Source organism: Bidens hawaiensis, unplaced genomic scaffold (genome assembly GCF_021521415.1).
Source record: "Bidens hawaiensis isolate Kalapana, Puna unplaced genomic scaffold, B.hawaiensis_p1.1 tig00004105_1, whole genome shotgun sequence".
NCBI classification, from domain to species: domain Eukaryota; kingdom Viridiplantae; phylum Streptophyta; class Magnoliopsida; order Asterales; family Asteraceae; genus Bidens; species Bidens hawaiensis.
Genome location: NW_027491242.1, coordinates 2,107,243 through 2,134,466, shown reverse-complemented (window position 1 = coordinate 2,134,466; position 27,224 = coordinate 2,107,243). Strand labels below are relative to the sequence as shown.

Below are 27,224 nucleotides of genomic sequence, written 5' to 3'. Positions count from 1 at the left end.
TTGTTAGCGAGCTCGATAGTATAAGGATCTATTAGTTCACTAACCAACATATTTTTTAAGGGTAAAAAGTTAACAGATACAAAACTCCTATCGGCTCCCGTATCAAACAAAACTGAAGCATACTGATTGGAAACTAAGAATGTACATGTTACAACGTTTGGGTCATGTCACGCTTCAACATACCATATTACGAAAGTGTGTTTCCTAGCTGGGTTGGATGTTGATGTCTGTGCTTGGTTCTTCCTTCTTACTGCACCCTGGTTCAGCTTGAGGCAGTATCTCCGAAAGTGTTATGTAATACCACATTCATAGCAAGTACAGGGGTTCATCATGGGTGGGATTTGTTGGTTGAGTTGTGGTCGGGTTGGTTGAGGTCGACGAGGTTGGTTTACTTGTTGTGGTCGATTTACATTATTAGTAGCGACTCTACAGTTTGGAGCATAATGTCCAGTCCTTCATCCGTGTCGTGCACGGTTTAATAACCTAGTTACATAATATATATATATATATATATATATATATATATATATATATTAGGGGATGGATCATGCAAGAAGTGATATTATAGTGAGAAGTGCGAGAAGTCGATCTCAACCATTGATTATCTCCTAGTTGTTCAAAGCATTAATTCCCCTAATTACTCTTAAATTATTCTTCATATTAAATATTGTAGAAAGTTACAAATTTTAGAAAATATAAATTGACTTTTACAAAAAAAATCCTCTAAAATAATTTTAATGAAATATAATCAAGAGAATTTTTTTACATTCATGGTTTCATAAGATTTATTTGCAATTTCTTTTACGTACCTACATATTAAAATAAATGTATATGTAGGTGACTTGTAATTAATAGATCACGTACACAAGTAACACAATAATCTACATATAGCTCATATTTAATTATACAAATTGTTAGTTATTTTTATTTTTATCAAAATGTAACTCGTATTACAAACACAACTTATTTTCATCTACACAAATTTTGTTTCTTTTATTTTCACCAACACATAACTAATAGTTACCTACACATAACTCGTATTCACATACACAGATTGCTAATTCATTTTATTTTCACCTAAATATAAATAATACTCACCTACACATAACTCGTATTGCCTACACATAAAAGATAGATTATAGAATATTGAAAAAAACATGATGTGTTCATACGTTGCGAATATTTTACAAGTTTAGGTTAATACCATTAATTGTATGTGATATTATGAACAAGTTTTGTTCGTGTAGGTTAATTTTGTGATCTGCGTATGTAATACAAATGGGTATGCTATAACATGAAGTAATTAAATTTGTATATATAGGCAAGGTTGCAAAATTCGCAAGGCGGACCCTAGGCGGCCGACTGGGGAGTTGGGAGTACTCGGCCTTAGTCGGTGAGTACTCGGCCTAGGCGGGGATTACTCGGGGATTACTCGTTGAGTACTCGGCACCTAGGCGCGATTTTTACAACCATGTATATAGGTTAATATTGTGATTTGTGTAGGTTATCATGAACTAGTTATGTGCATGTATATTAATATTGTGATATGTGTAGGTGAGTATGGTTGATGTGTAGGTTAATATGATGATTTGTGTAGCTATTTGTTTTTCTGATGGTTAATGTAATTTTTTATAGTACGAGTATGGTTGTTTTGTTTTATGTATTTGTTGAAGATTAAATCAAATTAAAAAATAAAAAGTAAATGTGTAGTCATTTATAAGTTAACATTAATTAGTATTAATTACCAAAGTAAACTCATTAAACTTTTTACTAATATACTTCTACAATTAAATAACTCAAAATTAAATAGAAAAATTTTGATTGGTTAGAATCTCTTCTCACACTTCTCACCATAAGAACACTTCTGAAATGAACCAAATCATATATATATATATATATATATATAGAGGGTAAGGATCCTAAAAGAACCCTTTGCAAATTGAGAACTTTGAGAGCCATTTTGGACCACTAAAAACACCTTTAAAAAAATACTTAAGAAAATCATAAAACAAAAAATAATAAAAATTTTAAAAAAATAAAAAAACCAAAATTCTTATATTTCATTCCGGTTTATTAAAAAAATAAAAATAATAGAAAAAAAACAAAAAAAAACGTTGTATTATACACATATTTATAAGTTTATTTAATCTTTAGTTACGTAATATACACATATGTACAACATCATTTATCTTAAATTATACATATGTGTACAAAAAAACATGTAAATGTACATATATGTATATATTATACATATGTGTATATAATTGAGCTAAACCGAGTTTTTTTATGAAACCGGGATAATAAAATAAGAATTTTGGTTTTTTTATTTTTTTGATTTTTGTGTTTTATTTTATTTTATGATTTTTTTTATTTTTGGGTTTTTGTGGTCCAAAATGGTTCTCATAGTTCTCAATTTCAAAAAGGTTCTCTCATGATCCTGATTATATATATATATATATATATATATATATGAAAAAAAACCACGGTCTGGTGCCATAAATCATATTTTTTAAAATTTTTATTAGTTATGGTTTTTCATAGATATTTCTGAAAGATTTCATGAAAAATTGAAAACAAAACTTTTGTGGTGGTCAGGTGGTAAGTGCATGTTAATGTTAATGTTAATGTCACATGTTTCAGCTTGTTCAATACCCAAAATCATCATTTATTTTAATGAGTTACTTACTTTTTGTTTGTGCTTTTTGTTTTTTTTTCCATTTCTGTTTTGTTTTTTGTTTTTGTAACTGATGTATAAATTAATTAATTGATTTTTTAAATGCTAAAAGTTTTAGATTGCTAAGAGCATTCTTAGCCTATTCCTTATATTTGTGTGAGGGGATTTTGTAAATTATATGGTGTGGTTTTAGGTGGTTGTGAGTAAATGAGAGAGAAAATGTTATATGAGAAAGTTAAATTTGGGGTTTCACTGTTCATACCGTATAATATTTTAATATTTTCTAAAATTGGTTGTGAGTGAAAGAGAGAGAAAGGTTAATGATAAAGGTATATAAAGTATTATTTAATTAAACAGGAGAGAGAAAATACAGTGATTTTTATTGTAATTATATAATATATATTGATATATGGTAGGGAATGGGCTGGGAATGCTCTAAGATACCTAAATTTATTTAACAGCACACACAGATCTCTCTCTTTTAAACCATTTGCTCCTGAGTTTTTCAAAGGTTTCATGACAGAGGTAAGTGGTGGTGGTGGTGGTGGGGATGGCGGTTCATCTTCTCCGGCAGTCATAACTCTCCGGAGACAAGCTTACATCTTCGACGTGCTTATGAAGAACCCCGTCGTATCAATATTTCTTTTGGTGTTTTTAGTCACTCTTTGGATTGAACTTGTAAGTATTTAACTTATCATAATATTGTTTTATAGATATTAAAATTAATATACACATTTTAGTGTAAAAATGTGTACACATAATCTTGAAGCAATGTCAATATGTTTTAACTTCATTCTTGATATGTGTTTTAAATAAAGGGAAAATTTTAATAATGTCCCTTTTGAAAAGAGAGGTTTACGTTTTGTCTTTAGATAAGAATTCCTAAAATGTTGTCAACAAACGTGTCACCGACGACATATTTTCCAGACCGGTCTTGTTTGTGTCACTGCTGACTAATCACCACACTTATAAAACCCGACGGCAACAATGTATTTTTTTTATATAAATAAATTAGGTGGCGGTCTTAGGAGTTGTCGTCCATGTTCTTGGAGATGACACGACTCAAGATTTGTAGTCTTGAGAGTCGCTAGAGCGCCTGATCTGAAAAGGTTATGTTGGAACGCTCGCTGGAAAAACGAGGTCTGTTTCTTAGTTTCTCAAGCTCTATTTTTAAAAACAAAAAGGGGGAAACACGTCGGGGCGGCGGGTTTTGCTTCAAAACATTTTGGGGACGGCAAGTCTTGTTTGAAACATGTTCGGATGATGGGTTTAGTTTTAAAACATATGGAAGATGACATGTTTAAATTGGGACGGGGGGGAGGCAATTTTGTAGCATGTTGTCGTGTTTTTATTAGATAAGAAACGTGTCGGCTCAAGTTTCAAACATGGCTTTGTCGAAGAGTTTCTAAAGGACATTGGTGGAATTGATGTTTTGAGAAATAAAAATGAAATCTCTTTTAAAAAAAAAGGATATTATTAGAATTTTTCCTTATGACAACTAGAATATGACAAACTAAAAAAAGGACATTAATATAAATTTTTCCTTATTTAAAAAAGGATATTATTAGAATTTTTTTCTTATTGGTGGAATTTGAAGTTTTGAGAAATAAAAATGAAATCTCTCTTTTAAAAAAGAACATTAATATAATTTTTCCTTATTTAAGGACAATTAGGATTAGGACCCCGCGCTTCACGACGAGACCGTTAAATCGAAAAAATGCTAAACCAATAACTCGCTGCAAGTCGACGCGAAGTCGGTCTGTATCAAGTTATGACATCGAAACTAAAAAAAGAAATAAACGTTTTAATGCCAAAATACAACAAATCATCATATATAGATATGTAGAACCAAAAAACTCGGCACGTTACAGCTGTGAACCAACACAAGTTCAATTAGTATCAGCGGTACCAACACAAATTAGTAAACACAAATCAGTAAGCCAAAAAAATATATTTTAAAGGCGGGGTATCAAACGTTGAAATGCATATATAAAACCATGTGGCAATGATATATTTTTAAAACATGAAAAAGTTTCGGTCTTTATAAAGACGAAGTATAAAAAAATGAAATCAAAGTTTAAAAAAATCGTTTAACCGACAAACAAAACATGTAAACCGATACTTCTCCAAGTTTAGTGTTTAAAAATATAGTTTGATAAATATTTTAATTAGTTGAAATAAAAAGAAAAATAAAAGAAATTAATATCATCATTTTTATTTATGAAATTATAGCTAGTGATTTTGTTGTTATAATTAATGAAATATTAAAAATAAATTATAAATTAAATAGTAACTTTGTGAGAAGGATTGAATCCTTCTATTAATATAGGTATTAATATGAGAATTTTATCTTAAATAAATCAAACCAAATAGAACCATAATATAAGGGAAATTGCAAGAGAAGAAGTTAAGATTGTCCACAGCATTATCAAACGTACTTATAATATGTAGGCCTAGTCAGCATGTCACATTAATTTTTCATGTATTCTTCCAACATGCATATTTTACACTCAACACTACTATATCCATTCTTTCCACATGCAACCTTATTATTTTCACATCACCATTTTTCTTTTTCTTTTTATTTAACAAATATATTTTTATTATTAAAGAAATGATTTAAATAATTAATAAAATATATTAGTAAATTTTATTATAACATTGTTTTAAAAGAAAATAGTCCTTGAAATGTTGTCAAAAGAAAATTAATATATAAAATTCTTAAATAACAAGAAGTTGGATCATTTTAAATTATTAAACACAAATATATAAATAAGTTTGCTTTAGATTAAAATAACTTGATATAGATGAAACATGAAATAAAAAAAATCAAATTAGAATAGCAATGCTACATGATTTAAAACAACCATAAACTAATGCTAAAAAGTGGTCGAAGCATATCAGTTGTGGAAAAAAAATATTTGTATTTTAGTTACGGAAACTTATAAATATTAATTAGTATTTACTTAATTTTGTAATAAATTAATATGTATTTATATATTTTTTAAGTGATTTATATTTATTTTTGTGTTAAACTCTTTATTAATTATTATTTACTAAAATTAGTTAATTAAAAAAAATTACGTAAAGGTTTGATTTAAATAAAAAAACAATAGTAATAATTTAAATTCAATGTGGTCCATCATAGATGCATTTAGGGCGTTTGTTGTGACGTACATCTCCTCCAAATACATGTAGCCCCAATGCCGCACTTTTGGCATGCGCCTGTTACCTTAGCTAAGTGCACTCAAATGCGCCCGCGTTGCGGGTAGTCTAATAGCATTCTATTTCTATAAAACATATTAGTAGTATGATATGATTTAAGTTATTATTTGGGTTACTTGATTATTTCATTAAATAACATTTTATAAATTAACTAACACCTCCATTGTCTTTTAAAGTTTTCAGTAACCTCTCATTTTCGACAAAGATACATTTTCCCATTCGAAGACACCAACAATTCGACACCTCAGACATGCCCCGAATACTTTCGTTGGATTCACGAAGATCTAAAGCCATGGAAAGACACCGGAATCACTAGCGAAATGATAGAAAACGCTAGAGAATATGCACATTTCATGTTAATTATCGTCGATGGAACGCTTTACATGGAGAAATATGACTATGTGTTCCAAACTCGAGATGTTTTCACCATATGGGGGATCATGCAACTTCTTGAGCTCTACCCTGGACAAGTCCCTGACCGACTTAATGTTCATATGCCACGATTGGCCTTTTGTCTATAAATCCGAGTACATTGACAACACTAGTGTTACACCGCCATCGTTCCATTACTGTGGCAGTGATTCGACTTATGATATCGTCTTTCCTGATTGGTCCTTATGGGGTTGGTAATATATACACCTTTAGTTTCTAAACTTATTGAACTTGAAAGTTTAGTGTATGATCCATTGGATTTTAATGTGGAATGTGATTTTGTAGGCCGGAAGTGAATATACCGCCATGGGAGAAACTGAGCAAGACATTGGAACAAGGAAATCAGAGACGAAAGTGGACGGAAAGGGAACCGTTTGCATACTGGAAAGGGAATACAGACACAGGGAGAGGCCGGAAAGACCTTGCGGCGTGCAACAATGATGGGAAACATGAATGGAACTCCGAAATCCACCATTTGGTAAATGTTTGATAATCCATATCTTTTGTTTAATACAGGGTCAAGTTACTCGTGAGCTATTTAGATAGCCTTTTGGTGAGCATCAAGTTGTGTTTAAATGAGTTTTTTTTTTTTTTGGGGGGGGGGGGGAGGGGGGGGGGGTGGAGGTGGTTCTACATTTGAACTTGCTAATACAATTTTTTATTATTTTTAATAAATATATAGACGCTGTATATATGTGTGTATTTAGTTATATACAAGCATATACTTATACATACACATAAATAAAACATTTTTTGTTTTGAAAGGCCAAATTTATAAAAGAAAACCGGGACCAAACGCAAGCCGCGAAAAACCGAAGATTACAAATAAACAAAACAAAACAAGTCAGACCATCTCAAGCTTAAAAACAACTCATAAGATTGAGAACCTTAGACAAAAAAACTCGAAACGAGCCAGGCTTAAACTTAACACGCTCGAACTTGTCCTGTATCATTTACATAAAAAAAAATGCTAAATATCCATAGAAATAAATGTATTATAATAGTTGTTTTAATGTAATTTTATTTTACCAAAAAATTGCAGGATTGGGAAAAAGGGTTTAATGATACAGATTTAGCAAGACAATGCACTCATAGGTTAGTCAACAACAAATTAGTAACCATTACATTTCATTTTCTCACAAATTACACATTAATGAATTTAATTGTTGACTAAACATATTTATTTTTATGCCTACAGGTACAAAATATACATTGAAGGAAACGGATGATCAGTTAGCGAAAAATATATATTGGCTTGTGACTCGATGAGCCTGCTTATAACTCCTCACTACTATGATTTTTCTCGAGAGGTTTAATACCGACCGTTCATATTGGCCTATCGACAAGCATAATATGTGTGGTTCGATCAAGTTTGCCGTTGATTGGGGAAACAATAATACAGACAAGGTAAAAATTAAATAAATCACCAAAAAAAGTTATCACGACCAAAATATTTTCTTTAAATTTATAGAAATAAACGGTCAGCTGGGTCAACCCAAACACAACCTGTTGATCTAAATGTGATCTAAACTCGTTTAACTAAACACACACTCACAAATTTCGTGTTAAGACATCCATGTCATGTCAAATATTAATGTATATATGATATACGCACTTTTTATTCGTACAGGCGCAAGAAATCGGAAGAAGAGGAAGTGAATTCATACAAAAAGAATTACAAATGAATTTGGTGTATGATTACATGCTCCATCTATTAACAGAATACTCGAAGCTTTTCAAATACAAACCAATCGTCACAATCAAAGCAGTTGAAGTTTGTTCATGTTTGGGGAAAGATATGGTGAAAGAGTATAAAGAATTATCAAAGGTGAATGGTCCATCAGAGACGGGTCCATGCACTATGGGCCCGCCTTATGATGACCATCAACTTCAGGCTCTACGCGACAACAAACTAAACTTAACTAGACAAGTCGAACTTTGGGAAGCAGCCGGAAGCGTTCCATAATGTGGTACATTAAGACGCTATATTTTTTGTTATAGATATGTTGTCCCATGTAGCAAACTTGTCAAATATTAAAACCGAATCAAAATGAGATTACTCCATCAACGTCTTTCTCATGAATGCAAACAGCATCCAAAACATACTCCTCATTCATATGCTGATCCTACAAGTGTCTTTGTTAACATCAATCACAAATTCACACACAAACAAACAATAACTTGAAAACAAATTCAGAAGCTTACAGAAGGCAAAGGTAGTTGAACAAGTATTCCATGAACGAGAGGGGTCATCAGAGGTTAAATGGATTACAAGTTTGAAAGCTACCGTGCATTTCAGTGGTTGGGGGGTATGTGACGAAAAGTTGCTCGGTATTAGTTCGATTCACTGCGGCAAAAATTTTCTGCCAAAAATTTAATTACTAAAGTTAATGGGTCAAAAAGTAAATATATAAGTTGATAAGTAAAAATTTCATCATAAAAGTTGAGCCGCAAAAATCAAGTGTGTGAATATGTTTAAAAGTATATAGGCGAAACTTTTATGAAAATAAAAAATTATAAACCAAAGTTTCTAACTAAAGTTGATCAGTTAAATGCAAATTTTATTTTTGGAACGACCAACAAGGCCCGCTGGTGGTAAAAATCCGGACGCCCTCAGGATTAAACTAGAGATCACAAATATCACAATTTTTTTTCATTAAGCCACACATATGTCCCCTCCAAAATGTTAGTGACGTTTGAACTTGGGTCTCCATTAAAAAATCCAAGTTACTTACCACTACACCCAGTGTTGCAAAAATCCCGACTAGTCACCGATTAATCCCCGATTAATTGCTAGTCCCCATTTCACTGAATAATTTTGGGCTAGTCGGCCAATTAATCGGTCAATGGTCAAATCCAGCCATAATCGACGGTTTCCGGTCAAATCCGACGGTTTCCGGTAAGATTCCGACCAAAACCATCGGTTTCCGCGCGATACTTTGACAAAAATTGGCGGTTCCGTGTGAGATTCCAGCAAAACAATCGGTTTCAAGCGAGATTCCAGCCAAAATATGTTTGTCTATGTATAAAATCGAAAATTACATATAAAAATGTGTGCGTGTATATATAAAATTGAAAATTATACATTAAAGTTCGATCCGATTAATCCGAATTAGTCGCTAGTCCTCACCCCACCGCCCGACTAGCGAATAACTACACCACATTGGAAAAGCCTAAGGTAAATATCGTGTCAAAAATCTAAAAAAAACTAAACTATATTTTAATTACATGAATAATTAATTTTTTTTATTTTAAATTATTATATTTATTCATATTCTTGTTCTTGTATACTAAACCTGAAACTACACAATCAAAACAGTGCATTAAAGTGTTGTAATATACAACCACCGCCGCCACCACATGAAAAACTCCACAAAGCCATTCCTCAACCACCCACTCCTCCAAACCCTCCAAACCAAATGCAAAACCCTACCCAGCCTCCACCAAACCCACACCCAACTCATCACCACTGGCCTCATCCACCACACTTACCCTCTCACCCAACTCTTATCCTCCACCCTAACCACCTCCTTATCCTACACCCTAACCATCTTCCACCACACCCCTAACCCCACCACCTTCACCTTCAACACCCTCATCTCTTCCATCCTTACCCACCACCCTCACCACACCCACTTAGCCTTCACCATATATAACAAACTCTTATCCACAAACTCAATTAATCCTAATTCTTTCACTTACCCATCTTTGTTTAAAGCTTGTGGGTCCAACTTTAAACATGGGTTGGCTTTACACACCCATGTTATTAAGTTTCTTGAACCATATGAATACAATGATCATTTTATTAATGCTTCTTTAATTAGTTTTTATTCAAAATGTGGCAAGTTTAGTGTTTGTAAGTATCTTTTTAGTCTAGTGAGTCAGCCTGATTTGGGTTTGTGGAATTCTATGTTATCTGCTTATAAACACGAAACCGAACCCGGGTTTTCGATTAACAGACCGATGGAGGTTTTGTTTTTGTTTAGTGATATGATTAAGGAGTCGAAAGTGAAGCCGAATGAGGTTAGTTTCGTGGCGTTGATTAACGCGTGTGCGGATTTGGGTGCGTTTAGTCAAGGGGTTTGGGCGCATTGTTACGTTGTGAAGAATAACTTGAAGGTGAACCGGTTTGTTGCGACGGCGTTGGTTGATTTGTATGTGAATTGTGGGTACTTGGAGTTTGCGCGCCAGGTGTTTGATGAATTGCGTAAGAAGGACGTGTTTTGTTATAATGCGATGATTAGAGGATTCGCGACGCATGGGTATGGGTACAAGGCGCTTGATTTGTTTGAGGAGATGGTGTTGGATGGGTTAGCTCCGGATGATGTTACAATGGTGGTGATTATGTGTGCTTGCTCGCATGTCGGGCTTGTGGATAAAGGTCGTGAGTTTTTTTATTCGATGAAGGTGAAGTATGGGATTGAACCGAAGGTTGAGCATTACGGGTGTTTGGTTGATCTTTTGGGTCGAGCCGGGCGGGCCAATGAGGCTATGGAAGTAGTTCACACAATGCCCATGAAGCCTAACACGGTTTTATGGAGATCGTTACTTGGTGCGGCAAGAACCCATGGGAATTTAGATATTGCAGAGGTAGCACTTGACCAATTGGTTGAACTAGAACCCGAAACTAGTGGTAATTACGTGCTTTTATCAAACGTATACGCGCATTTGAAAAAATGGGAAGGTGTAAAACGTGTAAGGAGGCTAATGAAAGATCACGGTGTCGATAAAACACCAGGAACAAGTATTCTTGAGATCGACGGTGTGTATCATGAGTTTTTAACAGCGGATAAAACACACCCGCGATCTCAAGAAGTCTATCTCAAGATTGATGAGATGAATAGGAAGTTGAGCGAGTACGGGCATAAGCCAAGGACTATGGAGGTGTTGTTTGATTTAGAAGACGAAGATGGAGAAGATGCATTGTCGTATCATAGCGAGCGGCTTGCGATTGCTTTTGCGCTCATGGTATCTGAGTCAGGTTCACCTATACGAATCATAAAGAACCTCAGGGTGTGTGTTGACTGTCATGATTATACAAAGCTTGTTTCAATGATATATAAAAGAGAGATAATTGTTAGAGATCGAAATCGATTTCATTGTTTTCGAGATGGGGTTTGTTCTTGTTTAGATTATTGGTAGCAAATAGCAATACAATAAAATGCTAAAATAAACAAAAAAAAGTTAACTGTGCTACATGATGTTATGTATATGTACACTACAATCTGTACTGTAATGGAGGGCAATATATTGTTATCCACTCCTAAATCCATTTATTCATGTGGTCTTTTTTTCTTTTTGGTTTTTTTACGGCTATGGTTTATATCGCGAGTGTTCCTTCACTAATTTGGTTATCATCTGATGAAGAATCTGGAGAAGATTTAGGTTTTGACATGATCCGTGAATAGCCGTAACCAAGAGAACTCCCGCTTGTTTCCGACAGCTGCATTATGCACAAACAAATCAATATGGTCAACTTTTATTTAAATTAAGAATCATTTGTGATATAGGCGGTAATTATATGGGTTGACTAGGGCTATGTTTTCTCTCTTAACGGGTCTAGAATTATAATATATCAAATGTGTTGGAACAGGTTTTAAAGTGTATAAACGCATAAAACCTACTATATCATTTTATTTAAAAAGGGTAAATACCGGACACAGAAAAATTATTAATTTAAGCACTTATTCTGACCCGCTATATCCACCCATTTTGCCTCCTCTATTTTCTGGTACAAGATTCAAGATGTAACAAAGTAAGATTGGATACCTCGGTAAGCTCTGATAGGTGGCGGGATCTGAACTCATTGATAGCGGCTGCTATCTCTGACATTGGCAACTTAACCTATAAAACAAATAAAAATCAAATATTCAAAAAAACTAACCTGTAAAAGCCTCTTTATTATACTACAAAAAATATTATATATCAAAAACCAACAAAAATAAGAAATATGATCCAGATCATATTTTGCCAATCACTAAAACTCACTTCTGCAAGAACAGCCGATGCTAACTGTAGACTTGGTTCTAAGGTCTCTGGCACAACCTGCAACAGATCAACTCAAAAGTTAACCCCCTGATTGCCAACAACTTTTTTTTTAAATATTTTAAATAAACGTAAGGTGGTAAAAGTAGAAGTACCGCTGTAGCCCCGGCCTTCTCCAAGTTGAGTCCATGATCAACATCATGAGCGCGCACAAATGTCTTGACATTAGGGAAATACTTGCTGAGAGCCCAAACGGTTCTATAATTTGCACCAGGTGAATCTAGAGTTATTGCTGCAGCACAGGCTCTATGTGCACCAATTTTATGCAACACCTAAATGTTCAGGTGAACAGAGAATCGGTTCATAATTTTAATTTTCAGGAAGAATATTTTACTTAAAATTGAATATAACTTCACCTCTCGACTGCCAGCATCTCCAAAATACACAGGAAGGTCAAGTGCTCGTCCCATTGATACCCGATCACTTGTATCATGAGAATATTCAGATGTCAGTAAGTTTGTAATATGTTATGTCTTAAATCATGTTAAAAATTAAAGGTAAAAAAAAATAACTTTATACCTCCTCACATCAAGAGCAACGAATGGAATCAATCTTTCAGAAAGAAGTTGGGCGATTATCTGAAAGAACAAAAAAAAATTGCATACCAAAAAAAATAAATTTAAAACAAGTCACCTTTGTGTTTGTTTATAGAAGTTAATATCAAATGCAATTGACAATGGTGCAACACCTGTCCAACACGTCCGAATCCACATATGATGATATGACCTTGTAAATCATCTGTCTGAAAGAAATTTAATGAAATACAAGAGTTAAAAAAAAATAAGTATCATTGTTCCAAATCCCCAACAAATTACTGTCCAAATTAATAAAAGCAGAAATTAGTGGTGCGAAGAATTTACCTCACTCTCATCAGGTGATAAACTGCGGACATCTTGCAGCTCAAAACGAGACGCTATTAACTGGCCACCAGCAGCTAACCATGGCGTAAGGGCCATTGATATCCCCACCACAAGAAACAACAAAGAAGATAGCTGAGGAGTCATTATGCTCTGAAAAACACAAAATTTCAAGTACCAATGAACGGGAATTACTATATGAATAAATGTTTAGAACAATGAACAGCATAGCCAGATGAAGCTCACCTGATTGACAGCTTCACCAAATGCAACGAAGGCAAATTCTCCACCAGGTGCAAGTAAAAGACCAACTCGAACTGCAGATATTAATGAAACACCAAAAAGTCTACCAACTGCAGCTACCATTATAGTCTTCCCAGCAATTAGAAGCCCTAATGATCCCATAACAATGGGAAAGTTTGAAACAAGAAGTTTTGGATCGATTGACATTCCAACCTGAGAAGCAGAAGGTTGACATTACTATAAATTTCATGGTAAATACCCCCAATAAATACCGTGCGTGTGAAGCCATTGAAGAAAATTAAAATACAATAAAGTTCTGTTTATACCGTCATAAAGAAGAGACCTAATAGAAGGCCACGATATGGAGCAATATCTGATTCCACTTGCAAAGAGAATTCAGTTTCTGCAAGTAGCAAACCAGCAAGAAAAGCTCCAAGTGCCATTGAAAGGCCAGCCTGTTGCATTTATCATGAAAGAAAGGAACATTAATGTTGTATAGATTAGAAAAAGAAACGTAATGATCGAAACAGTAAGTCCACTTACACGGGCAGTAAGTAGACTAGTACCCAGAATAACCAGAAGTGTATTTGCAGAAAATATTTCTGCATTTTGCATCTCTGCAATTTGCTTGTAAATTGGGCGAAGAAGCTGCAAACAGTAAGCGAAAGAGCTGAGTAATTGACACCGGTAGCATAGAAAACTATATTAGAAACTTTATAATCCTTTCTAACATTAATGCCACACTTATAATTTATGGCAACGAACTTTCAAATTAACCAAAAATAGAAACATACGTTCATTCTTTATACCAATCATAGCAACATAATTAACCTCGTAGTTGATAACTTGATATAATTGGTAAAAAATGAAAGTATGTTATTGTGCAAAGCCCCTAATTGAAAAACTTACCAACCGTCCCCCAGCAATAATGGCACTGATAGCAACAACTGCCTTTACAGCAGCTAATCCAAGAGCTTCAGCAATTGCATAGAATCCAATCTAAACATGTGAAAAAATGGCATATTACAAAAGGGAGCTGCTACTTTATGTAAACTTTTGAGTTATCAGATCAACAGTATGTGACAGTTATCATATTAATTTACCAACTCACTTCAACTCATTAAGGACAATGTCAATGAATAAAACAACATACAAAGATATGAAGTTTTATTGGATAGATGGTATGTATAAATGTACATACTTACTCCTCCTTTGGATGAATTTGGTGAAATAAGAGGTATAAGAATCAGCAAAACAACCACAGCTAAATCCTGACAGAAAAAAATGACCCTGATAAATGCAACGTTTTCTTGAAACTTTTTAAAATTAAGTATATTCACACTTATGACACCCATAAACGTATATCGTGATTGGATGTGGATACCTGGAAGAGTAAAACAGAAAATGTGGCCCGTCCATGACGTGATGTGCTCTCCCCTCGCTCCTGCAATACCTGCAATGCAATACGAATTTATCTTTTAATCTATATGATAAGATGGTAATATAAGATATAACAGCAGTGTTCATTTTTGTATTAATGATTACCTGCAGGACAACTGCTGTAGAAGATAATGCCAAACCATTACCAATGACAATTGCAGCAGGCCCTGGCTGTCCACATACAAAATGGGCAATTAATCCTACCACAATAGCTGTCACCAACACCTGTATGTATCACCAACAAAGTTTTATATAACTAGTAGCACAACACAAAATTTATAATACAAGCTTGTTAGTATGCTACTACTAGATATTTGCAGTTAGTTACCTGAGCAGAACCCAATCCAAAAACATATTTCTTCATGGAGCTCAGCCTTTCAACAGAAAGCTGTAAACGATACACGATACGATTTCAACTGTAAAAAAAATAGGAATGTAATACAAAAACATTATAAAATTAGACTTGTTTATTCACACCTCAAGGCCAATATTAAAAAGCAGGAAAACAACCCCAAATTCCGCTATTGCTTTCGTCGCATGAACATTACGTATAATTGAGAGACCGTAAGGCCCAATCAAGATGCCAGCAGTCAGATAACCAAGAACAGGGCTTCCTAAAAATGCAACCAAAAAGGAAGATAACCATTAGTGATACAGACTATGTAACTCAAAATTAATATAACACTCAAGTACCTCCAGGAAGTTTCTGAAACATTGGCACAAATATTACACTGCCAAGTAACAACCACAGCACGTCAAAAAGAGAAGCCTCTTCCTCATTAATCTGCATAGATTAAACACACAATAAAACAGATACAAATGTTACTTAAGGGACCAGTGCAGACAAATTACAAGGTTTGGAACTAGAAAATAATACCTCTTGGTGTGGAAGCATCTCAGTCATCTTTTTAATTTTTTTAGGTAATTTTTGTATCTGTCTGACCAAAGGCTGGCCATTTGAAGAAACTTCATCGACATTGGTGGTGATAACATTTGGCGACTGAAATATGGTACCAATCCGTTCTCGTTTAGCATAGAAAGCAAAACTGTCAATATATCACCAATATTCTACAAATTAGTAACCAATAATGTTTGATATGCATGCTCGTTTATTTTTTTTCATTTCTTTCTTTATAAAAAGTGAACCAGAAAAAGAATGTATACCTTGCACCAACAAGCAGAGACCCAACTAACAGTTTGGGTAAATTCTTTCTTGCTGACTCACTAAGCTCCTGAAAAAATGCTGATGGTGAAAACTCAGTACCATCTCCCTCCATGGAGAAAAATGATGCAGGAAAAAAACGAGATGATTTCTTCAATAATGCTTTTGGTGAATATAGTGGTGAGCTGTCCTTTGTGGCATCCTTCTGTGTTTCTTGTTTTTTTGTTTGAACCACATTCTTCAACTTTTCAGCATCACTTTCAGTGTCTTTGGTTGTTTGTTCATTCTCTTTGTCACTATCATCAGAAACTCTATAATCTTCTGATGTTTGGTCCACAGAACTTAACCCGGTATCTTGTATGGGCCTACTCAAAGGATCTTCAGTTGTTGCATCATTGTCTTTGCTGTCAACGACTTCAACTAAATTCCCTTCGAGGGCGTTTTCGTCATCACGTGTCTCCCCGTCTGAAATTGTGCTTTCAGATGTATCCACAAGAGAGGTGGCAAGAACTTTTTCAGCCTTTTGTAATGCAATTTCAGCATCGTTAACACGTTTCATAGCCTCAAGTTCAGAAGCAACAGCTTTTTCTGCTAAAAGCATTATATTTGCCACATCTTCTTCAGCTTTTACTGCATCTGTTTGTGCTTTCTCTGCAAGTTCATTCAGTGTAACAACCTCTCTCTGTAACTCGTCTTTTCTGGTTTGTAACTGAATCAATGCTTTCTCACAATTTTCCAAATACTCCCTACACTCTTTCATTTCATTCTGAGAAGCTAACAGAATTTCCTCTTCTTTCAATAAGTTCAAATTTTCATTATCATTTTCACTTTCATTTTTCACTTTTGCAGCTTCTATTGATTCAAGAGCCGCATGATGCCCAGCTTCAGCTAAAGAAAGGGCGATTTGGGCTTTCTGAATAGCTTCTCTAGTGGGGTCCTCTTCTTTCACAATATCTTCAATAGCAAGTAATGCTGCGTTGACATCATCCCATGCATTTAAAGCTTTGTCTTTTAGATCTATTGCTGCTTCTGATATCCTCTGGGCTCTTTCCTCAAACATGGTACTATCAAGTTGTGCTATCTCCAATTCTTTCTGTGCTTTACCTAACAACTCCTTTAATTCGTCCAAAGTGGGGGCCACCACTTCTGCTTCTTCTCCCTTATCTCTAGAATCATTCTTAGTGTCTTCTTTAGAATATTCTTCATTTTTAGTCTCGGTAGATTCAACATCCATCCCACTCCCATTTATAAAAGTGATTGAATCATTTCCCTGACAAGATGATTTAAGATCCCCCCTTGATGTCTTAAGTGTATAAATTGAATTGAAACCTTTAGCGATTCTGTTAGAACTAAAACCATGCTTGCAAGAAGTAATCAATATCCTTTTAGAGCCAACTTTTGACGCAAGCCTTGGATTGCCTGAAAAATTATAACCAAAATTTGACTGCAGGCTTTGCTGGTCAAAAATTCCACAACTAGTACCTGGAGAACCACGAATCTGGAAACTACATGAATAATTCATATCTCCTCTCGCTTTCTCAATTTATTTACTAAGTGATTGTAAAAGCAATTGTCATAAGGCTGTAATATCAAACACCTGCAACATAAGTCAAAAGCTTAATTTAAACCTCCATTACACTACTGCTTTATGGTTCAAATGATAAAGTGAAACACAGAGATGCATATACAGCGCAATCCATGTATATTAATATAACTACATGCATAGATTTTAATCACTTAAAAGTCTAACTTCTAACTCCTACATTGGAAATAAACCTTGTAATATTGTAATGTAATATATTGTTAATTAAGGTTACAATGATGCGTGGTTACATGGACCACGCCCTAAACTAAGACTAAGACTAATGACTATATGGTCTAATAGTGGACTTCAGTACTTAGTAGATATTTACTCAATTTCACTCAGGCATTACTTTAACGTTGACTAAATCTAGTCTCAATTTGAATTTAACACGACTACACGAGAACTAAAATCCTGAAAAGTTAAGTACCCATCATACATGCAAATTCAAATTAGCCAGAAACACATGAAAAGCTTTGATATGTGTAAGGTTCTAAAATCAATTTTTGGATCAGTGGACTTAATTGCCGTTCAGAATATTCCCTCTAGCATTACAACAGTCAGTTACATTAACTTAAGTCTGTTGATGCCCAATTAACATACTTACAGTCATCTAAAGGATTGGTGTTAAAATTACAAATCAAATTCACTCCATTTAAGTTTACTAAATAAAAACAATTATTAAAATGTAAAAGGTATCCATCATGTTAAAGTGTTAAACGCACATGAATCTGCAGACATTGGTGTCTGCAGATCTATTTTCAATCAGCAAAAATCATGGTTCTGATCAGTTGACTTTTATGTCATGCTAAATGCACCTTAGAAACATCACAATAATTGATTAATAAAACTTTACCTGTTCTTCAGTTTCTACTAACTGCAGCCCAGATGTCATTTGAGTTTACAATAAAAAACTAATTTTTAAAACCGGCAAAAATAGTGATCATACATACTATTCCCAAAAGGCCACATACATGTTAAATAAACTCCAGTAATCTGAATTCCAGTTTCTGGTTAGTCTACTTTCAATGTTAGTCAAAATACCTATAAACATTACCACAATCAATTACTCAAGCACAACCATATCTATACATGTCCTGATAACATAATTTTAATAACCTAACTTCCCAGTTTCATAGTTGAAAGACTCAAATATCTACTATATTTGATTGCCACAACTCAACCATGAAACCTGCAATATCTATTGCTCCAAATTAGTCACACACATAAATCTGCTCATACTAATACGTGTCATGTACTCAACTCAAATTTCAATAATCTGATGTTCAATTACTAATCAATCGAATTTCAATTTTCCGTCTAAATGTAACCTAGAGACATTACATTATTACAACGACCACACACTCAAAACTAAACTAAATAACACATACTACTTGAAATTTGAAAAATAAACATCATATAATTGCACACATACTCATACTAATACGTGTCAGACACTCAAATCAAATTTTAATAATCTGAAGTTCAATTTCTACTTAATCGACTTTCAGTTATTTGTAATAATGTAACCTAGAAACATTACATCAATCAATCACTCAAAATTTGAACTAAATACACATCTTACATGAAAAGAAACATCATATAATTACAAATATACACAAAAACATATATATGCTCATACTAATGCCAGATACTCAAATCAAATTTCAATAATCTGAACATTACAGCAATCAATCACTCAAAATTTGAACTAAATTACACATCCTACATGAACAGAAACATCATCAAAAAACACATATATCAGCTCATACAACGTTTCAAATCCTCAAATCAAATTTCAACAATCTGAAGTTCAGTTTCTAATCAATCGACTTTCAACTACTCGTCAAAATGTAACCTAGAAACATTAACACAGCCAATCACTCAAAATTTAAACTAAATTACACTTGCTACATGAAACAAAACATCATATAAATACACATATATCTGCTCATACTAAAACATGTCAGATACTCAAATCAAATTTCAATAACCTGAAGCTCAATTTCTAATCAATTAACTGTCAATTACTCTACTCGTCAAAATGTAACCTAGAAACACTACAAAAATCAATCACTCAAACTTTAAACTAACACGCTATATGAAATGACACATCATACAAACACACTTATGCACACAAACACATATATCTATTCATACTAATACTTCTAAAGCTCTTCTAATTAGTCATTCAATCGAACTTCAATTACTCATCAAAATGTAACCTAGAGACATTAACACAGTCAATCACTCAAAATTTAAACTAAACTACACACGCAGTATGAAACGAAACATGATATAAACACACTTATACACACAAACACATATATCTGCTCATACTAATAGTCTAATACTTCAATAATCTAAAGCTCTTCTAACTAATCATTCAATTACTCGTCAAAATGTAACCTAGAAACGTTAACACAGTCAATCACTCAAAATATAAACTAAACTACACACGCTATATGAAACGAAACATCATATAAACACACTTACAGACACAAACACATATATTATTCTGTGCGTGATACCGGAGATGTATGAACGTATAGTATAGATGAGGTAATGAAGAGTGAAGTTTACCTGATTTATCGTACAAATTAGAGCTTGAACTGCAATCAATGGCGGATAACTACACGGAATTAGGTTGGAAATGGAAAACGACGTACGGTTGATGATGACGTAAGAGCGAGAGAGTGTTAGTTACTACTAGTCTGAAAACAAAGAGAAACCAAGGATTCAGTTGAATAGTCTTCAAACTGTTTATAGAAAGGATATTCACCGGTGTTTTTGATCGGTGTCGGTTAAGTTTGTTCCACTAACAAAACTGAAGAAACGTGTATCGGCTCACTGGTAGACGATCAACTTTCCTCGGGCATGAGTATGCTATTTCACCGATGGTTCTCCGGAGTATGAATTCTTCCACCTACAAAAACGAGCAGCACCGTGAACTTACCCCTCAGAAAGGGACAGAGGGGTCCTCTTTGGGGTAACCCTCCGGTGTGAGAATAAGAGATTGTAGGAGAAGATAATAATAATCTGAGAGTGAGTAAGGAATTGGAATGTATTTTCTTGTTTACCTCCCCTTGTGGAGGTGGTGTGGTATTTATAGTGTTAGGGTTTCCAATGATTGGGCTCAGATCCCATTAGGGCCTTTTTGGCCTTCTCCTATTGCTTTGCGCCACGTGTCCTTAGGACACCTGGTGCTTTTTCATTGATTATTCTCTGACCCAGGTATTTCACCTGACCCATGTGCAATCACGTGGTAGCACATGGGTTTTGCTGAGTTGTCCACCTTTCATTGGCAGCTGTCAACATCAGCATATTCTTATTCCTTAAATGATACCTTCTGAAAGGTTGTCTGACGAGCACAATCAAGGTTGTCCTTATCCTGATTTGGATAAGGACGAGGTTGATTATGTGCATGTGTGATATGCGCCTATCCTGAGGATGCGCGAAGTCTTCTCTTTATTCTCACGCGCAGATGTTTCATGCGCAGATGTGATATGCGCAAGCATATGTAATATGCGCCACGCGCAGATGCGCCACGCGCAGATGTGATATGCGTGAGCATATATGATGCGTGAGCATGTAATATGCGCCACGCGCAGATGCGCCACGCGCAGATGTGATATGCGTGAGCATATATGGTACGTGAGCATGTGATACGCGTGAGCATATGTGATTCGTGAGCATATATGATATGCGTGAGCATATGTGATGCGTGAGCATATGTGATATGCGCCATGCGCATAGGTTTTGGCTTTGTGCCTTCATGATATCTTGATTTCAAGCCTCTTGTCTATATCTTGTGGGTTGACCCGCCTCGCTCGATGTTAAGGCGGGTACATACCTCTTCAAAAACTTGAGTAAATAAATTCGTCAACGTCAAAATACGATAAATGCACATATTTAAAACAACAAAACCAAAGCGTTATAACGGCGAACCAACATGGACTCGGTAGATATCAATGATACCAACACTAAATCGTGAAAGTAGTTTACTATTCCCCGTGAAACATAAATTTATGAAAAATAAATTATTTTTTTACAAGAAAACATATTTTAATAATGAGAAGGCGTTGACGTGACATGACCGCAACCTGCCTTGTGACTCAAATCAAAATTGAATTTCTCTTTTGTGGTACCGATTTTTCATATTAACAAGAATTTTACTTACAATTTAATTAAAGTAATTAGTTGTTTCTAAGCACCATATAGAGTTGTTACAAGGTGTTAATATGAATTAGCATTGTGGTATGATAAGTCTTATGTTTAGCAAATATGTTAATACTTAGTTCGTGTGGAATTTTAGATGATGTATAGTATTTTATGCTGATTGCACTGCTTGATAAAATTACTGCATGTTTTTCTTTTTGAAAGGATAAAACCAAGTAACTTAATTGATATGGAACAATTTATAGTAAGTAGCATGTAACATTGAAACAAATATGTTAATACTTATATTAGCAAGGTTATTATTTCAACATTGGATGTTTGTAGCTAAACTCTAAAATGTTTTGATTTTAGTTATTAAATCTAGTAATTTCGATTTTAATTACTTTGCATGTAACGTGTAAAAAATATTTTATTGTTTTAAAACATAGAAAGGCATATATGAAATTGCCCCAGCTCTTCATTCCTCCCAAACTACCAATAAACTCTCCATTCATGTGTTTAAATAGCCACAATATTCTAACATGAAGTTAAATAAATGTTAATAATGGCATTTTTGTTTTTATATTATAATTTTAATACAAAAAAGGAAGAAAAATAATAAAAAGCTTAAAAACAAAAATGCCATTAACATTTAAAACTAACTCAACTTTAGCTCTAGCCTAATTATTTAATTTAAGCTAGATGGCTCGTACAAATTTCCAAGTCGAGTACCGACTGAGTCTAATGTAGATCGGTTGATGGCTCAATCAATATAAGGTAACTTGCTCGTTGCATATATAAAATTTCAAATCTCTACTTGACTTTACACTTCCACAACTCGTATATAGGAAGTTTAAGTCGTATAAATTAATAAAATTAGTTACAATGTTATTGTTGTGAACATCTTTTGTTTATCTTTTATAATAAATAAAAAATACGCCGATAATATTTCAACATAGAAGCAAAAAAAAAGGATAGGAATGTAATATAATTGACAAAACAAATTGAACAAGTCTCTCTATGCATATATGAAAAAAAAAGATGTTTATTTCCAAACTTTACAGAATGGGAATTTTACTGCACCATATTCAGTCTTTTTTACTGAAAACTAAAGGTAAAACGAGCCGGCTGCCTCAAACTTGCTTGTCATCATCGAGAAACAGACTAGTGCACTGGTTCAACGTATCATCAGGGCTCGTAACTGAAAAACAAAACAAAAAAAAACAAACCGTCGATAAATTTAGGGAATCTTGTTTTTTGTAACTATGACAATGAGCAGCGTGTAACTTCTGATTTAAATTTTGTAATTGATGCAGTTTTCATGGGACTCGGAAAATATGATAATAAATATGATTAACAGACTAACCTGTGTGACCAACAGTTCGCTCGGATTCATATATCTCATGATCATTTCCCCCCTATAAAAAAGTTATTTCAGACAATTTAAATATTGGTAGTCTATCAAGAAGATATTAAAATGAAACATATGAAATGTAAATGAAGATAAAGCTAATGAGCTACCTTGTAAGTCTTATCTCCAAAGAAATGAATCTCTTGAAATTCATCCAAGTATTTCAAGCAATAAGTTTTGTCCCATCCTTGTGGGAAAGCCTATTAAAAGAATTTTAAAAAATAATAAACAAAATTAAATTCTAATACTTAGTAAGTAGTTCTCACATCAAAGCTAATTTGACCACCAATGGAAAACGTAAGGTTCAAATGTGAAAATTTCTCTCTTAGAACTTCCACCATTTTCGGGCGTATATTATGAACCTGAAACGCAATTGAATTAATCATATTGTTGATATGAACTTGAATTCCAAATGAATAAAAGTTTCGTACCTTGTCATATTTCTCAAACTCGTCTCTTTCTTCTTGACTGCAGTTTCGTCCAATTGGTGAAACATTGATCATCCCACTTCTAAACTCGATGAAAGTTCCCCTGTAGTTTAAGAGGTTTATTACAAATTCTAAGAACATGAGTTAACTGTTTCGAGATTTTAGATTTTTACTCGCCTTTTTATCGGGATATCCAAGTCAGCAATGTAATGAAGGGTGAAATTCACAAACTCCTGCATCATGTTGTGTATGTTTAGTTATTACAAATTATAATGCTAAGAACATATAATGGTCCTATGGATCCATAAAAATCGAGATAAAAAAAAAATCTTTTACCTTGATCTTATCCTCCCCTAGAAACGTCTTCAGGCTCTGCACAAGGAATTATTGGTCAACATTATAAAAAAAAAGTGCATAAAGATTGAAGATGATGTTTTCAATGTTTTAGACAGTACCTCTGTTCCAACTAGCTTTCCATCCTTGTAGGCCACGAGGCCGTTCTCAGCAAACACATAGTCATAGTCCTTTGTAACTGCATAGACATAAGAGTTGCATTGTTACTAACTTATATAAAATATTATTTGAAACATGTTGCAAAAGAGTGCATAAAAGAAGCAACCCCTTTTTGAAATAAAGTAATGAAAATAAATAATTAGATGTTTTGTAAAGGGTGGCTATGAAAACTTGGATCCAAACAAATGATAAAGAACTTATAAGATGAAGAAGCAAAGAAAGAGCACATAGTTGACCTGTTGACCCTAGCTGTTCTGATATCTTAACAAGGTCAGATCCTCCAACAACACCAACGGTAACAACCTGCAAACAGGCAAAAGACACTGAATAAATTGAGAGACAGAATGTGCAGACAATAATGAATCGCATACCTTTCGCAAATCCTGCATAAATTTCAGCATCTTTGGAGTAACCCCCTGCAACAATTAAGTGCTTTATATAAAAATTCTTGTATTCAAAAGTAACAAATGAAAATACAGATTTTTACATATTGGTTGATCAAGTACTGAACTTTGATTATAATTAGAAAATACAGATTTTTACAGTATTACCACTCAGACAAACCACTTCTAGTGCTTACATAAAATGATTTTCAAATTCAAGCTTTAATTATATTGGCAAGATGAGATCAAGCTTTAATTATAAAAGGAGTAAACCCTGTTTGGTAAAAAAGATTATAATGTTCTACCATGCCTTCAGTAACAAAATCATATTTGAAGAAAGTTAATCGGACACTTTAAATGCACTTAGCATAGTGATCAATGCAAAGGTGTACCTTCCTTGGAGCAGTAAGAGTGCCATCCACATCAAACAAAGCAATCAAACCAGGTTTTCTCAAAGCCATCTTCGATCTAAGTCTTACTGCCAACAAACATCACAAAATACAACAAACAGAATGAACCGTTAAGTAATCACGTTATCAGGATCCTTAAAATCAGTAACATCAAAGAAGATTATAAACAAAAAACATGAATTGTATCAAACCAACCAAATTCTGCCTGTGTGCTATGCTCATCGGTTGTGATACCATGTATTTAGATCCAAAAATACTCAATTTAATCGGTGCACGCAACCGATTATTTATGACACGACACAGTTGAATTAAAAGCCACCGCTAGCTAACACTTATCTCAAAAGAGAAGGTAACTTATCCAGATATACTGTAATTATCATTAGATCATAAAACCATCCAACTTTCCAAACACAGAATGGGACTTTCATGCATGAATCCATATGACGATGAGCCCATCATTTGTTTATCTATATCTATAATCCTATACAACTTTCGGCCCAAGAACAAATTGCAAGTTTGTCCATCACTAACTCTATATAGAAATCAAATCTACCAAAAAGATGAATGAAATCCCTGTTCCCTACATTCAAACTTGTACCTGAATTTCCAAGGTCCATTATTAATGTTAGACATCTATTTAATGCTGTCATTTCGATCATCTAAGTTTTCCATTGAAGTGCAAATGAGCATAGCCGAACCCTAGCTCGACTGGACTCGTTTTGACTTACGTGAGCTTGAGCTAGGCTCAACAGACGGTTTTTAAGCTCGAACCCGGCCCGGGATCAACTTGTTTATCATGCATTATTAATTAATTTATAAACATTTTTAATTATTTTTATACAATTTTTTAATTGTAATTTTTATATATAATACCATCATATTATTTATTTATTTTTTTACCATAGTTTTAAATATAATAATCAATACGTCAAATAAAAATCATATAAATAAAAAGCTCGTTTAGGCTTGCGAGCTGGCTCGAGCTCAATAACTGAAGCTTATGTTCGTTTACAAAACAAGCTTATTTTAAGAAGCTCGGCTCAATTCAAGCTTTTAACAAGCCGATCAGCTCGTTTGCACTGCAATCCTTTTCCAATTGAGGCATAGGTGGTGAATCAAACTTTGAACTTAATTTCTGATCATAATCTAAAACAGCAACCGGTCCACATCTTTAATCATATACTATACAGATCTATATCAAACTCGAATCAATCGCAAAGATAAACAAACAAAAGCCCTACATATTAAAAGATAATAAATAATTCAATTTACAGCCTCGCATTTAAATTCATAAACCTAAATAACAATTTACCTATCTTATCTAATTACATCACAGTAAAATTGATTAACCACATATATATGAACACCAGCCCTACAATTCACTTCAATTGCCGTTAATGCACTCAACAAACCTAAACAGATGCATCTATCAGGATACAAATTAGTGATATAACTGCTTAGTTAAATACTTAGGCTGAGGGGTGCGGAGCGCTAGTCAGGACGCGAGAGGGAGTTCGCTCGCGCCCCGGGGCGCGAGAGCCACACCACCGGGGCGCTAGAGGGGCGCGAGAGGGGCGCGAGAGCGGAAAACGAGGCTGGCGCCAGGAGGCTCGCGGGACAGGTTGAGCGTGAGGGGTGTCTTGGGATGCAAAATAGAGCCGTTGGGGTTTAAGCTGGGTGTCTTGGGAATGTTTCAGCATATATATATATATATATATATATATATATATATATTCGTGCAGAAAAGCTTCAATTCAACCACCGAGTGTAGGTGACGCCGATGGTGGTGGAGGTTACGGTGGTGGTGAGGAGGAGGAGAGAGAGTGAAGGTGCCATGGTTTTGACCGGATTCCGGTGGAGGTTACGGTGGTGGTGAGGAGGAGGAGAGAGAGTGAAGGTGCCATGGTTTTGACCGGATTCCGGTGGAGGTTACGGTGGTGGTGAGGAGGAGGAGAGAGAGTGAAGGTGCCATGGTTTTGACCGGATTCCGGGTTGAGAAATTCCGGTTTTGACCGGATTCCGATTGAGTTTTTGAAGACCGGATTCGTTGAGGTTTTGACCGGATTCCGATTGAGTTTTTGAGAAATTCCGGATTCGTTGGGTAATACATTTATAAAAAAAAAAAAAAAAACCGCTCGCGCCCCCTCTCGCGCCCCTCCACACCATGCCCCGGGGCGCTATCACCACTACCAATACCCATCTTATCAAGTTTCTCTCTCTGCCACACGTCACAATATTATTGGATGGCGCCCCCACTCACG

General features: G+C 34.4%; 3 protein-coding genes and 1 pseudogene across 3 annotated transcripts; 2 read left to right on the top strand and 2 right to left on the bottom strand.

The window, feature by feature from the left end:
* Positions 1-3,190: 3,190 nt before the first annotated feature.
* Positions 3,191-8,376, top strand: LOC143625462 (uncharacterized; annotated as a pseudogene).
* A 1,304-nt stretch (positions 8,377-9,680) lies between these two features.
* On the top strand, positions 9,681-11,514 carry LOC143625537 (pentatricopeptide repeat-containing protein At5g43790). The gene has a single exon (XM_077095852.1). The coding sequence runs from the start codon at positions 9,692-9,694 to the stop codon at positions 11,471-11,473; it is 1,782 nt and encodes a 593-aa protein (XP_076951967.1). The 5' UTR covers positions 9,681-9,691; the 3' UTR covers positions 11,474-11,514.
* On the bottom strand, positions 11,476-20,397 carry LOC143625536 (K(+) efflux antiporter 2, chloroplastic-like). Its single transcript, XM_077095851.1, has 22 exons — positions 20,244-20,397; positions 17,561-17,675; positions 16,081-17,497; positions 15,794-15,962; positions 15,610-15,700; positions 15,394-15,530; positions 15,245-15,304; positions 15,022-15,141; positions 14,861-14,929; positions 14,682-14,747; positions 14,386-14,475; positions 14,020-14,124; positions 13,803-13,931; positions 13,480-13,689; positions 13,237-13,386; positions 13,065-13,118; positions 12,896-12,954; positions 12,733-12,799; positions 12,472-12,648; positions 12,320-12,376; positions 12,101-12,175; positions 11,476-11,774 (listed from the first exon to the last, which is right to left on the bottom strand). The coding sequence occupies exons 2-22, from the start codon at positions 17,598-17,600 to the stop codon at positions 11,652-11,654; spliced, it is 3,465 nt and encodes a 1,154-aa protein (XP_076951966.1). The 5' UTR covers positions 17,601-17,675; positions 20,244-20,397; the 3' UTR covers positions 11,476-11,651.
* A 2,101-nt stretch (positions 20,398-22,498) lies between these two features.
* LOC143625461 (phosphomannomutase) lies at positions 22,499-25,491 on the bottom strand. Its single transcript, XM_077095777.1, has 12 exons — positions 25,159-25,491; positions 24,946-25,031; positions 24,542-24,586; positions 24,407-24,473; positions 24,113-24,189; positions 23,994-24,029; positions 23,835-23,890; positions 23,661-23,760; positions 23,496-23,591; positions 23,340-23,429; positions 23,185-23,236; positions 22,499-23,019 (listed from the first exon to the last, which is right to left on the bottom strand). The coding sequence occupies exons 2-12, from the start codon at positions 25,012-25,014 to the stop codon at positions 22,952-22,954; spliced, it is 756 nt and encodes a 251-aa protein (XP_076951892.1). The 5' UTR covers positions 25,015-25,031; positions 25,159-25,491; the 3' UTR covers positions 22,499-22,951.
* Positions 25,492-27,224: the final 1,733 nt, after the last annotated feature.